At 29.9% G+C, this 14,606-nt stretch overlaps 1 protein-coding gene across 3 annotated transcripts in view; it reads left to right on the forward strand.

Moving 5' to 3' along the window:
- The window catches only part of LOC142326140 (cytochrome P450 4C1-like), a 72,943-nt gene that overhangs the window by 45,887 nt on the left and 12,450 nt on the right, over positions 1-14,606 (forward strand). For all 3 annotated transcript variants that reach the window (XM_075368347.1, XM_075368349.1, XM_075368346.1), the window contains exons 9-11: positions 6,539-6,660; positions 11,301-11,535; positions 13,814-13,993. In XM_075368347.1, coding sequence (XP_075224462.1) covers positions 6,539-6,660; positions 11,301-11,535; positions 13,814-13,993 — 537 coding nt within the window. The remainder of the gene's footprint in view (positions 1-6,538; positions 6,661-11,300; positions 11,536-13,813; positions 13,994-14,606) is intronic.

The following is a 14,606-nucleotide window of genomic DNA, read 5'->3' on the forward strand; positions in this document are numbered from 1 at the left end:
ACACATTTCCAAATCGCTTTCAAACACTACTGCTTATCATCATATGGACATCTGCCGTGGAGCAGGTCCCTTGCATTATTTTTGTTTCTTCCTCTTATATTCAAGTTAAACTTTTAATTCTCCATTAGATGTTAGCTCTCATTTCCTTTTATTGTCTGTAATTTTTGTTCTTTTCTGTCCTCTCTTTATCTGCCTTTTACAGAACCTTGTACCACTGATTTACCTTTCTTTACCTCTTATGTCCCATCCAGTATGCTTTTGTGTACTGAATTATTCTTAACATTTCCTAATTTTTTTTTTTACTCTGATTAAATTTTTATTTTCTCCAATCTTCTTCATCCCCCAGCATTTTAAATACCTCCAGTCTTTTTCTTTCCCCATTTCTTAGTGTCCATAAAAGAACAAAAACAAGACCACTGAGTTATTTGAAATATAACAAACACAATTTAAATCACTCATATTTTTAAAAATAATACAAATAATAAAGATCCTTCAAAATTTAATCTAAATAACATATGTAAGAGCACAATCACACTCAGCACTTTCAGCAGCAATCTTTGAAGAAGCTCAATTTAGAGCAAAGCCAGGTCAGAACCTGGTACTGTTTGTACTACTTCACTTTGAAACGAACTGAAGACACTAAAAACTGTTTGTTTAAAATTAAATCAGTTTTAATAAGATAATTTCTAAAATATTAAGCTTACTGAAATATTGTCTTCTTTATTAAATAGATTTTAATTGGCGACAACTGCATTGATAATTTAGTCATTAAAAATTTCCCCCATACAGTGAAACTAGACCCATCATTGTTTAACTTTGTTGATCTATGAGGGCTATTTGAAAACTAACTGATCCTCGGTATTGCATGAAGGAGTGGGAGTAGTGATTCTATCTTTGCATACTTGAATAGCCTGGTTCAGTGCAGTTCTAATAGTGTTTTACAAATATTGCTTGCTTGATTTTTCCTATAAAACTCTCATTTGAAATGACTACTGTCAAAGGTAACCCGCCAACAGTGAAGTGTGTGCCATCATCTATCTCCTTCACACAAAAAACTTGTCAGCTACTGAAATTCATCATGAACTTTGTGCAGTATATGGAGGGAATAACATGAGTGAAAGTGCTCCTCTAAGTGGTGCCGTACGGTCTCCTCGAGAAATTAATTTGTTCATTAAACATGTTTTTGGCTAATCTGGAATTTTCCCTTTTTCTAAACCTTTCAGTTTTCAAGAACCAACTCCCATAGAAATTTGTGGAAATGTAACTTATGATAATATAATAGTTAATAGAATTTTCTCTGTAGTTAACTTGGGTTATTATTCTATTATTATTTTATTGTTTATATGTGTAAGATTATAAATTTAATAATGAAGGTTGATGAACTATTCCTATTCCTAGATGATTGTTTCATGTTTGTATCTTCAAAATTTGTCAGTAGATTACGGCTGATAACTGAGGAATCACAAATGATTCAGGATGATATATTATCCATAGTATGGATAATATATTGTAATATTTTTATACAATAAATACATGTTCTAATTGTGTCATCATAATACAGTTGAATCTATGATTTGAGAAAAGGCAGGAGTCACAGAATGCAAATATTTCAGAGAGCAAAAAACTTCTTAAAACATTCAGTTGTACAAATTTATGGTTAACAGATGTATATTTGGGTTTATTAGTTTAAGAGTAGAGAGGTATGTGCACCAAAAGGTGAAAAATTTTAATACGGTACCAACAGTTTTTTTTAAATTTCCCAACTTATGCCCTTTCTCAAAAATGATTATTTCATTCACAAAGAAAAATTAAGGTAAACATATTTTTGTCAGATGAATATTAATATATTTTAACCAGTAATCTTACATAAATATATATTTATTCTTTTAAATTGACATTATGTGTTTTTTTTATTACATTTCTTCTTGAATCTCTACATCTTTATCAGATTCAGCTGTTTTCTTTACACCTTTCTTTTAAGTAGGCCATTGTAAGAGTATTCCATAGGATGACAAATGTTCATGAAGAATGTACAGATTTAATTTCCTTATACTATCTAATTTTTCTTGCATAATTGACACTTTTCCAGAATGATAAGCTAGTTCAGGTAGTGGAGGTTTTTCAGATACATTTAAAAAAAATTAAATGTATTGTGGGGCCCGTTGATGTAGTTTCTCATTGTCAGTATTCCTGGAGAGGTTCTTGAAAAGGAAAACATTAAATAATGAGCAGAAGCAAAAGAAATCTTTCTGTTCTTTGGCACAGATTTATCTAAGGTTTCATTCAAAATACATTTTTTTTCTTAAAAAAATTCGGCCACCAACTTGTAAAGTCTAGAAGATTCTTATGTTCAACTTTTTTAACAACAAAATTTAATCCTGCATCACGAACAATGATTGTTACTTTCTTGGAATATAGATTCTGTCATATTAGGTTTGTTTTTGATGACCCCAAAATCCCGGTCACATGACAGATAAGAATGCCTGTGTACTGGGAAATAGTGAAATAAATTTTCTTAAACCTCTCATATTGTCAAAGGTAGAATCATTTTTATGGCATCATGATTACAGTTTTTACCACCACATCTGTCATGCTCAGTGACCTCTTGGGGTATAACTGTAGAAATATAATCATACACAAATGAGCATACTTCATTGATTGATTTGCACACTATGCCTTCATGGTACAAGTAACATTTTGAAGCATTCGTATTAAGATTTTTTAATATCAAAAATATTCATACCCAATTGGTGGAAATAGAAAATATCTTGAATTGTGATATTAGGTAAATATGTTACCTGCATTAAATCAAAGGCTATAACTGCTACATGTTTATTTTCTTTATTGCTGCACTGAATTGTTACATCCTGTAAAATATTTTGCTTAGTGATTTGTGTACTAAAATTCTGCAACTGCTGCCCTTTTGACACTCTTGGCCAAGTGTGAGCTTTTGATTTTGACACTGAATGTCTCACATATACTGCACATATCAATTTGAGTGTTGCTCAGTGCATATTAATGTGCACATATCAATTTTTGTGTTTTATCAAAACACAGCGAAACATTTTTTTAAAGAATGTATTATAGAATTCATACTTAACAGTATATCAGGATACTTTAATGTGAATGTATACATAATTTTCTTGTATAATTTTTCATTTAAATAATGAGTGTTTTCCCAAATGATGTTCTTGTTTTTCTTTAAAGAATCTATGTGATCCCTTATTTTTCGACTAACCTCAGCAGCTATAGGATTGCCTTTTATATTACGACCACTTTTTTTAATAACAAAAAAGAAAGATTTCTAATGCGCTTTTCAGAAAAATTAACCTCAAAAATGCTTTTTTACAAAATAATACTTTGCCTTTTCCATTTGCATGTATAAAATACAAGAAATTTACTGACCTGGATTTCGGATTTTCATCTCATGGTCGCTTCTGTTCTATGTGTGAAATTTCTAACAAATCTTGTAAGTAAATGTCTTGTCCAGCTTTACTTGAAATAGACAAAAGTGTATTGAATATACTCTGCTGCTTTTCATCTTGGGATCAGGTCTCCATACACTGTTGGGAACATACAATTTTCTCCTAATTCATGGTCAGAAAAATGTTTTTCTTGATGATTTGTGTTCCTTGTAGTCGTGCATATTTTATTTTCTTAAAAACATAATTCTGTTCATTTATCACACCCTTTTTTTCCTTTTAACAGAGCAGTTGTTGATTTCATGCCCATAGATTATAAGAAGAAAAGTTAAATATTCTGTAACTGTGGTATGAATATTATTATTGAACATTAAGACTGGCTAAACACACTCAATAATACACAAAATGTGTCACAAAGTTCTCCTGGGACTTTTATAACCTATTCTACTCGTGAAAATAATAAAAAACTTCACATAAATATATTTCCTAAAATGCTTTGTTTGCGAGTTACAACTAGTGAAACATTTCACTTGGATTTCAGCTACCCTGATAAAATGAGGTCGTACTGAATTTTTTAGGATGTTAAGGGACAGAATAAGTGATATTTCTTATGTATATTTTCACCTCAAAAATCGAATAAAATATGTTCCAGAAATGTATATACAGTAGTTTTTGAGAAATCTGGGATGAAAACTAATAAATTGGGGTAAAAAACCCTATTTTTTATGTTTTACATACCACTTGTTAAGGATGCTAATTAAAAGGTAACATCCTAGAAATTTCTGTATAATCTCATTTCACCAGGATAGCTGAAATCCAAGAGAAATCTTTCACTAGTCATAACTCATAAACAAAGCATTTTAGGAGATATGTTTATCTTTCTCATTATTATGTGAATTTTTCCCATTATTTTCATGAGTAGAAAAGGTTATAAAAGTCCCGTGAGAACTTTGTGATGCATTCTGTAGATTTACTAATTTGAGTAATTAAAATTAATATTTATTGTAATAAAATGCAGTAAAACACAGCAAAACTTATTACCTCACTTCGTTAAAACATAACCCTTATAACTGTTTATTTTAGTGCAAAATAGTAGGGAAAAAATGTCGGTCAGCTGATAGTGTGATGACAGTTGAGAACAGAAAGGGCATGACTCATTACTGATGCCTTTTCACAAATAAAATTGCAATGTTGTCATATCTTAGAAACCATCCCATGGACTCGTGCCATTCTTCAACACAACATGTAGATACATGTTGTATGATTCATAACCTAAGATATGATGAAATGTAATTCAGCAACAAACCTTTTTTTGACATCATCCATCCCTATCTTTAGCAGCAAAATGGGGTATCTTCTCTCTTTTTTCTTCAAGTTATATAACTAAAATTTAAAACTTAAACATGCTTATGCATGAATATAGTTTGTTACTGTTGTAAATAAAATGAAAAAATAGGATTTTGTTGCTAATGGGTATTATATAAGTAGTTATATAATGTCAATTATATTATGTTCTTATTTTTCAAATGTTACTTACTGATACCCTTTCTCAAATCACCGATTCAATTACAATAAACAAATGTTATTTAATATACCCCTTATTTTATAAATATACCATAAATTTATTTAATGTTGCAAGATATAAATGCACTTTTTTTTAATTGTAAATAAATAAAAATTATATTCCTTACAACTGATGATTTTGCAACACCATATACTTCAGGTATTTTTATATTTCTGAACACTTCAGTAATAACAGGGAATTTGAAAAAGGTACGAACTAAAAAAAAATATTTATGCTAAAGCCATCTTTGATAAAAACTGATTTTTCTCGATCACAAAAACAATGCAATTTTATGAAGGTAACATTGTAATTAGATGAAGGAAGGTACTTGTGTATGATACAATACATGAGATGTATGGAATTTTAATACTCAGAGTTGATGTACCCTTAAGAGAGTGTTGTTAATATTTAAAATTTAAAATACAACAGTAACATGAAATTAACATCCAATTAAAGGATTTTAGTTGAACTTAAAACAGAAAAACTGATTGATAGTTTTGATAAAAGAATTTTCAAAATCATTGCCTCATCTTGTTTCCTTTATTTCTTATATATTTAAAATAATTATTACTTGTTATATGTAGATGTTACTCAAATTTACTTAATAATAAAATTTACAGAAAATCTGAAAATAAGTAATGATTTTACATTTGTTGAAAAGCATGATGAAATGTGATAACACTTTTAAAATTATTAATGACTAACTTTCATACTAATGGAACTCATTATTCCAAAGGCCTTTTACAGCTAATTATCAGTGTACTCTTCATTAGAGTTGTGCCATTTCTGAGAGCATTTCCATTAATGTCATATGAAAACTACCCTTGATATATGAAAACTAACCTTTATTGACCATTGAAGGTAACCAAAATTTCTAACAGTTTAACCTAACTATGCAGTGTTAGAAATACCACTGAAGATGGTTTTAATACAGTCCTGGCAAGTAATGATTAACCGGTAATTACCACTACAGACATATTTTATAGATAAAAATAAATATTAAGACCTCACAGTTAACCAATATGAAATTTACTAATCTGATAAAAACGAAATATTTTACAAACACAACATAAATTAAATAGTATTTAATAATATACTTAAGAGAATTCAAAACTTAGTATAAATTAATGTTAACAACAATGCTATAGAAAACTCCTCTGAAGATGGCACTGGCAATGGCAATCAGCTCCAAAAGGACTTCAGGAGAACAAGTTCCATTAATCTCATTGATATTATTCATACTTTAAACATTTAAAAATGTTTTAATTTATTAAGACTGAAAATGAAAATAAATAAATGTGAATTTATTTAACCAAAAAGAGAAAACGTGCTTCTCTTCAAAGTTTTAAATTTATTTTAATTTTTACTTCTGATGCAGTGCTAATGTTAAATATTATAAAAATTAGCATTAAGTGAATATTTTCATTTTATTCTTTTTGATAATAATAATAATAATATATATATATATATATATATATATATCACTTATAAAATAACTGATTATTTAATACTACATACATTGTACTTTGAAAAAAAATTTTGTTTTGAGCAGATGATCATGAATATAACAACAAAGTAGATAAATTATATATTGATAACATGTTTGAATTAGCAGAAGTGGAAAATTTGTCTGCCCATGAAATAGTACTCTCAGCATTAGATATCATTATTGGGGTAAGTAATTGATAATTCTTACTAAAGATATTACTACATTATAAGTACTAAATTTTATCTGGTTAAAATTGAACAGAATAAACTTAGCATATTTGTTTCAATTACACATAATACAAACAAAGAAGGCTAATTCATTTATATAGCTGAGATAAGATAGAGCTATACACAGAGTGCTAAACTGGAAGTGAAATACAGATAAAAATCCGCTTATTTGATAAAATTTCCCATCCTTAACTTTAGCACGAAAACAAATTTTTAAAAAAATTTCAATTGTATAAGATTTTGTGTTTAACTGGTTTACAAGTAACATAGAGAAATATTATATATGCCACATAAAAATGTGTGTAATAAAACAATGCCATGATTATCATTTTAAAATACATAAATTTTCCAAAAAGTTTTAGTTTCCAGTTAGCATCTTGCAATTATCCTTAACCTTCCCCATGAAATTTCAAATGGCCTCACACAACAGTAATATGATAGGCTTGTGTTTCTGTTGTCTTCTCATTGTATGGTTTTAATATCATTATTGTATTCCTCAAACTTGAACTTGCACTTTTTTATAAAAAAATATTTTTAATTGAAAAAAAGTATATGTGCAGTAAAAGTTTTTCTAATATTTATTTTTTTAATCATTTTTACTTATTAAGGAATAGAGTGGAACTTTTTAGAAAGGCCACCTTTTTAGATTAGGTGCCACCTTGTTTGCTGCACCTCAGCAGTATTACTGAGTGTATGCAACCAGCTGTTTCATGTTCATTATTTGTTGATGATTTTGCCATATATATTACGTCTTGTTCAACAGCCACAGCAGAGACTACTACAGAACACAATATCTCACCTTGAAGCTTGGTCCAAAGTTACCGGCTTCACCTTTTCACCTGAGAAAACAAAATGTGTAGTCTTTTCTCGCTTGCAGGATCCATTTACACTACAAATATTCTGAATAAAGAGCAAATTGCTATCTCTTGTGATATAAAGTTTTTAGGTTTGTTTTTTGATAGTTGTCTTTCGTGGGTCAATCACATCAAACAACTAAAAACTAAATGTTCCAAACTGCTAGATATGCTGCCAGTTCTTAGCAACACCAATTGGAGAGCTGGTAGATCATGTATGTTGCGATTTTATTATTCCTTAGTTCGTTCCTGCTTAGATTATGGTTGTATCACCTACTCTTCAGTGCTTAATACCGCGCTGAAGATGTTAGATGCTATACATCATGCTTTTCTATGTCTTGCTACAGGTGCTTTTAGATCAAGTCCTGTTACTAGCATACTTGTTAAGTGCGGTGAACTATCACTTTGGGATAGAGATGACCAACTTCTAGCATCTTACTTTGCCCATCTTAAAGGGCAACCGAATCACCTGGCTTTTACCGCAGTTCTTGGGAATCCTAATTTACAAAAATATGAAGACCATCCACATCTCACTGCACATATGGGTGTATGCACCTGGTGGTTACTACAACTTTTGAACGTAGACATACCTTCTACTTTTCCAACATATCCCTGTTCATTTCCTCCATGGTGAATCAACCTTATGAATTTTAATTTTTTTTTACCATATACAAGAAACAATCAACATCACCTATTGTCTTTCAACAAATTTTTCACCATATTCTCCAAAATAAACCCAGACACAATAGTATACACAGATAAATCGAAACAGAATGATACTGTTGGATCCGCATTTATTCTTAATAGTGGAATCTATATGTTTGGTCTTCCTAATATTACAGGTATATTTACTGCTGAACTGTACAATATCAATAAGGCACTGAATATCGTTAACCTAAAATACCGTCATATCCTTATTTGTAGCGACTCGTGCAGTGCACGCCAAGCTTTAGAAGATTTTTACTCTCGACATCCTTTGTTCGCTGAAATCTATAACGCTGTTGCTGAGTTGAACCATCGGAACACACAAGTGAGTTTCTGTTGGATTCCTAGCCACGTGGGAATTCCAGGTAATGCGCGTGTAGATTCTGCTGCTAAAGACGCATGCAATCAATCTTCTTTCACCACTCATGTTGCTGCTTCTGACTCTATTAATTGTATAAAACAGTTTCTTCAAGCAAAGTGGCAGGGGGACTGGATTGATAAACTCCGGCACATTAAGGATTTTGTGTTGTCATGGGACTCCTCATGCAGTAAAGCTCGTCATGAGGAAGTGGTCCCTTGCCTATTGCAGATAGGACATACGAGTGCTACTCACAATTATCTAATGTCAACAGTAAATGCACCATTATGCATACGATGCAACTGTTGCTTGATTGTGCACCACATCCTTGTGGATTGCATGCGTCATGCAGCCTTGCATCGTAAATTTAAATTGCCCAGCAATATTTGTCAAATCCTGGCAACGATAAAGAAGTTTTGGACCAGATATTTTTATTTCTTAGAAATATTAGTATGTTAGATAACTAATAGTGTTAATAGTAGTGATAATAATAGTGTTAAGAATTTAGTTTTAAAAATTTTATTTTTTTGTTGTCCAAAAAGGAGCCTTTTACACTCTCTTTGGAGTTTGTTAACTTTATTTTATTTTATTTTGTATATATATATAAAAATATATAAAATATATATATGAGGTGTGTGAGAAAAGTAATGAGATTGGTAACACTGTGAGCGATCTGGCAACGCTATGTCTACCGGTCTGTGCTAGACCGGTTTGTTCATCCCTTCCACATGCTCAGTACGAGTTTCAACTCTGTTGAGCCAACACATTATTTTTGACAGTGCCATCAGTGAAGTTGTGTTTTTGTTGTGTTATGAAAATGGAGCACCGGAATTTAGACCAACGTTGTGCAATCAAGTTTTGTGTTAAACTTGGGGAATCTGCGAGTGGGAAAAGTTGAAACAGGCCTTTAGGGAACATTGCTTATCAACAGCACAAGTTTTCCGCTGGCACAAATTATTTTGGAAGGCCGAGAACACGTTGAAGATCAACCTCGCTCAGAGAGACCTTCAACTTCTGACGAAAATATTGAGCATGTGAGGGTTCTTGTGAGATCAGACCGTCGTTTAACAATAAGGATGATGAGTGAACAGTTAAATTTAAACACTTTCACTATACATCAAATTTTGACATACGATTTGGACATGCGAAAGGTTTGTGCAAAATTGGTGCTGAAAAACCTCACAACAGAACAGGACAATCAAAGAAACGTGTGCGTTGATCTTGAGAGGATTGACAATGACCAAGAATTCTTCAATTGTGTGATCATAGGTAATAAATCCTGGATAATTGAGTACAGTCCTGTAACAAAGCGGCAAAGCTAAGAGTGGCACACTCCATCACCTCCTCGACCAAAAAAATGTCAAATGAGCAAATTGAAGACCAAAACCATGCTGATTTGCTTTTTTGACAGTAGGGGTAACGTGCATAAAGAATTTATTCCTCCAGGACAAACTGTCAACCAAGTGTTTTACAAAGGTGTCCTTGAAAAGCTCAGGAAAAGAGTGATTCGCGTGAGACCAGACATTGCAGACAAGTGGATGCTTCATCATGACAATGCCCCGTATCACATCGCCATTTCCATCAGGGAATTTTGGACTTCAAAATGCATTCCTACGGTTCCTCAACCCTCCTATTCACCTGATTTGAATCCTTGTGACTTTTTCCTTTTCCCGAAATTGAAACTTGTCTTAAAAGGACATCATTTTGGAACTCTAGAGAACATTCAAAAGACTGTGACCGACAAGTTAAAATCCCTACCAGTTGAAGCCTTCCAGCGCTGCTACCAGGAGTGGGAACAACGATTCCGCCGGTGTATAGCAGCCCAAGGGAACTACTTTGAAGGGGATAATATTGTTATTGAAAAAAATAAAAACTTTGGTAAGTAAAAAGTCAGTTTCATTACTTTTCTCACACACCTTGTATATATATAATATGATATATTATATTATAATATTATTTCTTTTAAGTTTTTTACCTGTGACAGTAGTTTTAATTAACTTTTTCGTATGTTAGCTGTAATAATAGTTGTTTGTTTTTGTGTGAAATATTTTAGTTTAGGTTTTAATTTTATTTTTAATATTTTAATTTAAGTATTAATTCTGATTTTAAATTCCTAGCTTAAGTTTTTTTTTAAATTTTGTTGTTAGATTTTTATATTTTATTTTTACATCTCATCTTTGCTTTCCAGATGATGATAACATGTAAATGTTTTTTGCTCCAAAAAAAATAACTTTGAAAACAAGAGTACTCTGTTTGTTACCTAAAAGATAGCTGCATATTTCAAAATAATTTGTATAATTTATATTTATGTACTGATCTGAATGGTTTTTTTTTCAGAAACACTAATATCAAAATTTTATGTATGTAGAGGGAATCCATAACATCAAAACTAATAAAGATACTGGTGCTCTTTAAAATTAACCCTCACTGGCTGATGAATAAATTAGCCAATCTAATTTCTAGAATTTAGAATGTGTTGTAACATAAAGACGAGCATATAAAAAAAAGTTATGAAAAATTAACAGTTGTGGTGATGAAATTTTTTTAAAAATACAGTAGAATATTTAGAATAAAATATTGGTCCCTTTTAATTCATTTAAAAAATTAAAATCCAGTGTAAAAGTAATCAGTTTACAGTAATTGTTATATTCATGTACATAATTCTGTTGTTTTTTATTTAGGGAGCTGATACATCAGCAATATCAGATAGCTATGCATTAGTATTTCTTGGAATATATAAAGACTGGCAAAATATAATCCATAAGGAACTGGATGAGGTATTTGGAGGATCAGACAGAGATGTTTCTTTACAAGATATTGATCAACTTGTAAATCTAGAGATGGTAATAAAAGAACTTTTAAGACTTTATACAGCACCACATACAGTTCGTCTTCTACATGAGGACATTAAAATAGGTAAAATAGTTTAGTAAAAAAATTTGATGAAATACAACACAGACACAACTCCCTTCAAACACCATTGTTGAGATGTATGCTCACAAACACACACACATATACACACACACATACACACATAAAAGTAAAAATAACTAATCTGATTGCTGCCAACATTTAATTAATCTATCTTCATAGCTGTTAAAATTAGAGTATTTGTCAGCCCATAAGTTAAACCTAATTTGTTGCATATCAATATTTTGTCATGGAAATATATACTGTATAATTACAATTCTCAGGTCTCACTAACCATTTTATTGATGAATTCTTGGAAAAGTAATTTTATTGGATATATATATTTATGGCAAATTAACTTTTTTTTTTATTAAACAGCATTTTTAAATTCTGTCTGTGTCTGCATGCACATGTCTGTGTAGCAGATGTATATAAAGAAGTTTGATGCAGTTTATTTATAATGTTACATCTAAATATAAATAAAGAAAAAATAAGAAAAAGCTAGGTTTCAGTTCTGCAAAGACTAATAAAGTTCTTAAAATTGATCTACACTTCTTAGAAACTGCACATCATGGATACCATAATTCAGAGATTTATGTATTTATATGTGTAAGAGCTTGATAAAAAACTACAGTGTCCTAAAAATTGACAAGAAAAGAAAAAAACAAAAAAATAATAGATATGTTAATACAATTTGTAAATAAATGATACAAAATTCTAACTATTTATAAAAATTATTCAAAATATTTAATATTTAATTCAACACACTGTAGAAAACATAATATTATGCTATTCCTAATTTGTACTTTAATGACTGCTTCAAATTCTACTTTAATGATTGTACTTAAATGTTCCAAATGCATAGGTATTTATAAGAAATTTTTACTTTTCATGACAACCCATAATGAAAAATTACAGTGTGAAGTTACATAACCTTGTGCCAATCTATTTCAGACTGCCATCAAATTCATTGTTCAGTTATTGTTAAGGAATATTTAATTTCTATTATTATTATTTATTCACTATTATATTATATTATTACTGATTTATTCACTAATGTTCCAGACTGGAATATGTTCATGCTAGTATACAGTCATGACCATTAATATGATGTTTAAATCGAAACAACCTTTATTTGTCTATAAAATACATTTTGGAACATTTGGTTCTAGCTTACAATGCATAACAAACCATTCTCAAAATTTTAACTATGAAAGTAATTCTCTATAAGACTTAATTACATATTCTCAAAATTTTGAACTACAAAGACATTCCCTGTAAGACTTATTTTTTTATTAAATGTTTATGTTATTAACAGGTGTTAAGCTTTCATTTAACAATTTCAGAATACAATGAGCTTTACGCATTAATTATCAAACCCATCAAACCTTTTAGAGGTCTTATAGGCTTTGAACAGTTGCTTGATTGACAGCTAATACAAGACTATTCAAGTTCTCACACTTCTTGATAAATTATATACACTTTTACTAACCTAAAATCTTATGTTTACGCATTAGATTTAAGGCGAATTAGGGATTTTTCTTGAAACTAACATCTTTTTATTGGTTTTAACTGTTTCTCTCTCTCACTGTAAGACAAACACATGCTGTATTAACAGTCTATTATTCATGTTTACTACTATTAAAATGTAACAAATGTAAAGTTATCTTTACACTAATACTGTTCAAAAGAATATAATAGTCCCACAAATATAAATAGAAAATATTTCATCATATAAATATAATTGAAATATTAATTTCTTTGTTCTGTTTGTTAAAGCATACTTTGAAATGCATCCATATTTGTAAATTATTGTACAAACCTTTTGATTACCATCATCTTATCATAAAACCAGATTGAGGAATAAACAAAGTAGTAAAATGAGTGTTGAGTGAAATACTGTTTCAAAACTAATTTGCTGATGTTTTTGATGAAAACTTTCTAAAAATAACACAAGATACAGAAAATTAAATAAAACAAAATTTTTAAAATCAAACAACTATTTATGTGCACTGCATTGTGCAATAGCAAAAGTGTGACACTGAGAATCATGAAATGAAAATATGAAAAGTAAAAATTCATTATTTATTTTAACGTTGGATAAATGGTTCCTGACATCATGTTATACTGTAGAATTTATTTAAAGAATAACATGTATAATTAACTTACAGTCAAAAAAAATTTAGTTTTAAATAGCTTATTGAAAATATTATTAGATGAAATATGACAATAATTGAATATTAAAAATGTTTAAATTATAAGTTACTTTATTTAAATTTTGCAGATAATTACACATTTCCAGCACATGCTGTTGTTTACATCTCAACATATTTAGCACACAGAAATCCGAAATATTGGTCACATCCTGATAGTTTTCATCCTGAACATTTTTTGCCTGAAAATGTTGCTGCAAGACCTAAGTACAGTTACTTACCATTTAGTTATGGACCTCGTAGCTGTCCAGGTATTGTATTTTATTATATCTGTTTATTTATCATAACTTAATGATTTTTGAGAAAAAAATTTTCATACAAATTTTTCACACAAAACTTCATTTTTATGAAGTTATGTTCACAGGTTTTCCATAATCATTGTCCAATAGAATGGAGAAAAAAGATGGTTAAACATGTTATTCAAAATCATTCTGGAGAAAGGAAATATTTTATGTTTTTTTTCATCATGTAAGTCATACCAAAGATATTGAATAACAGTGAGATTCAACAATTATTGTTTAAAATGGATTAATAAGTTGCATGAACCTGAAATATTTGTCAAGTTGATTTCTAGAAGACTGTGCCAAAACACCAATGGTTTATCAGAAATAGAAAGAGAATCGCAGAAACTGGAAAATTGAATTCAGAAAACCAAGTCAACATGAACTCTATTTGAGTGTTGGTTTGCAAATTTTATGGAAGTAAGCATAGCAGATCAGTCATCAACTTTTGGAAAACAGGACTAAACATGATTAAAAATTTTCCATTTTATCTCCCAAATTCGTGAAATCAACGTTAAACACTGAAGATTGATTTGTGATTTTCCAACGTATGATTCCATAAAGCAAAAAATTATTTGTTTGG

The sequence above is a fragment of the Lycorma delicatula genome, chromosome 6 (assembly GCF_047948215.1).
Source record: "Lycorma delicatula isolate Av1 chromosome 6, ASM4794821v1, whole genome shotgun sequence".
Classification (NCBI taxonomy): domain Eukaryota; kingdom Metazoa; phylum Arthropoda; class Insecta; order Hemiptera; family Fulgoridae; genus Lycorma; species Lycorma delicatula.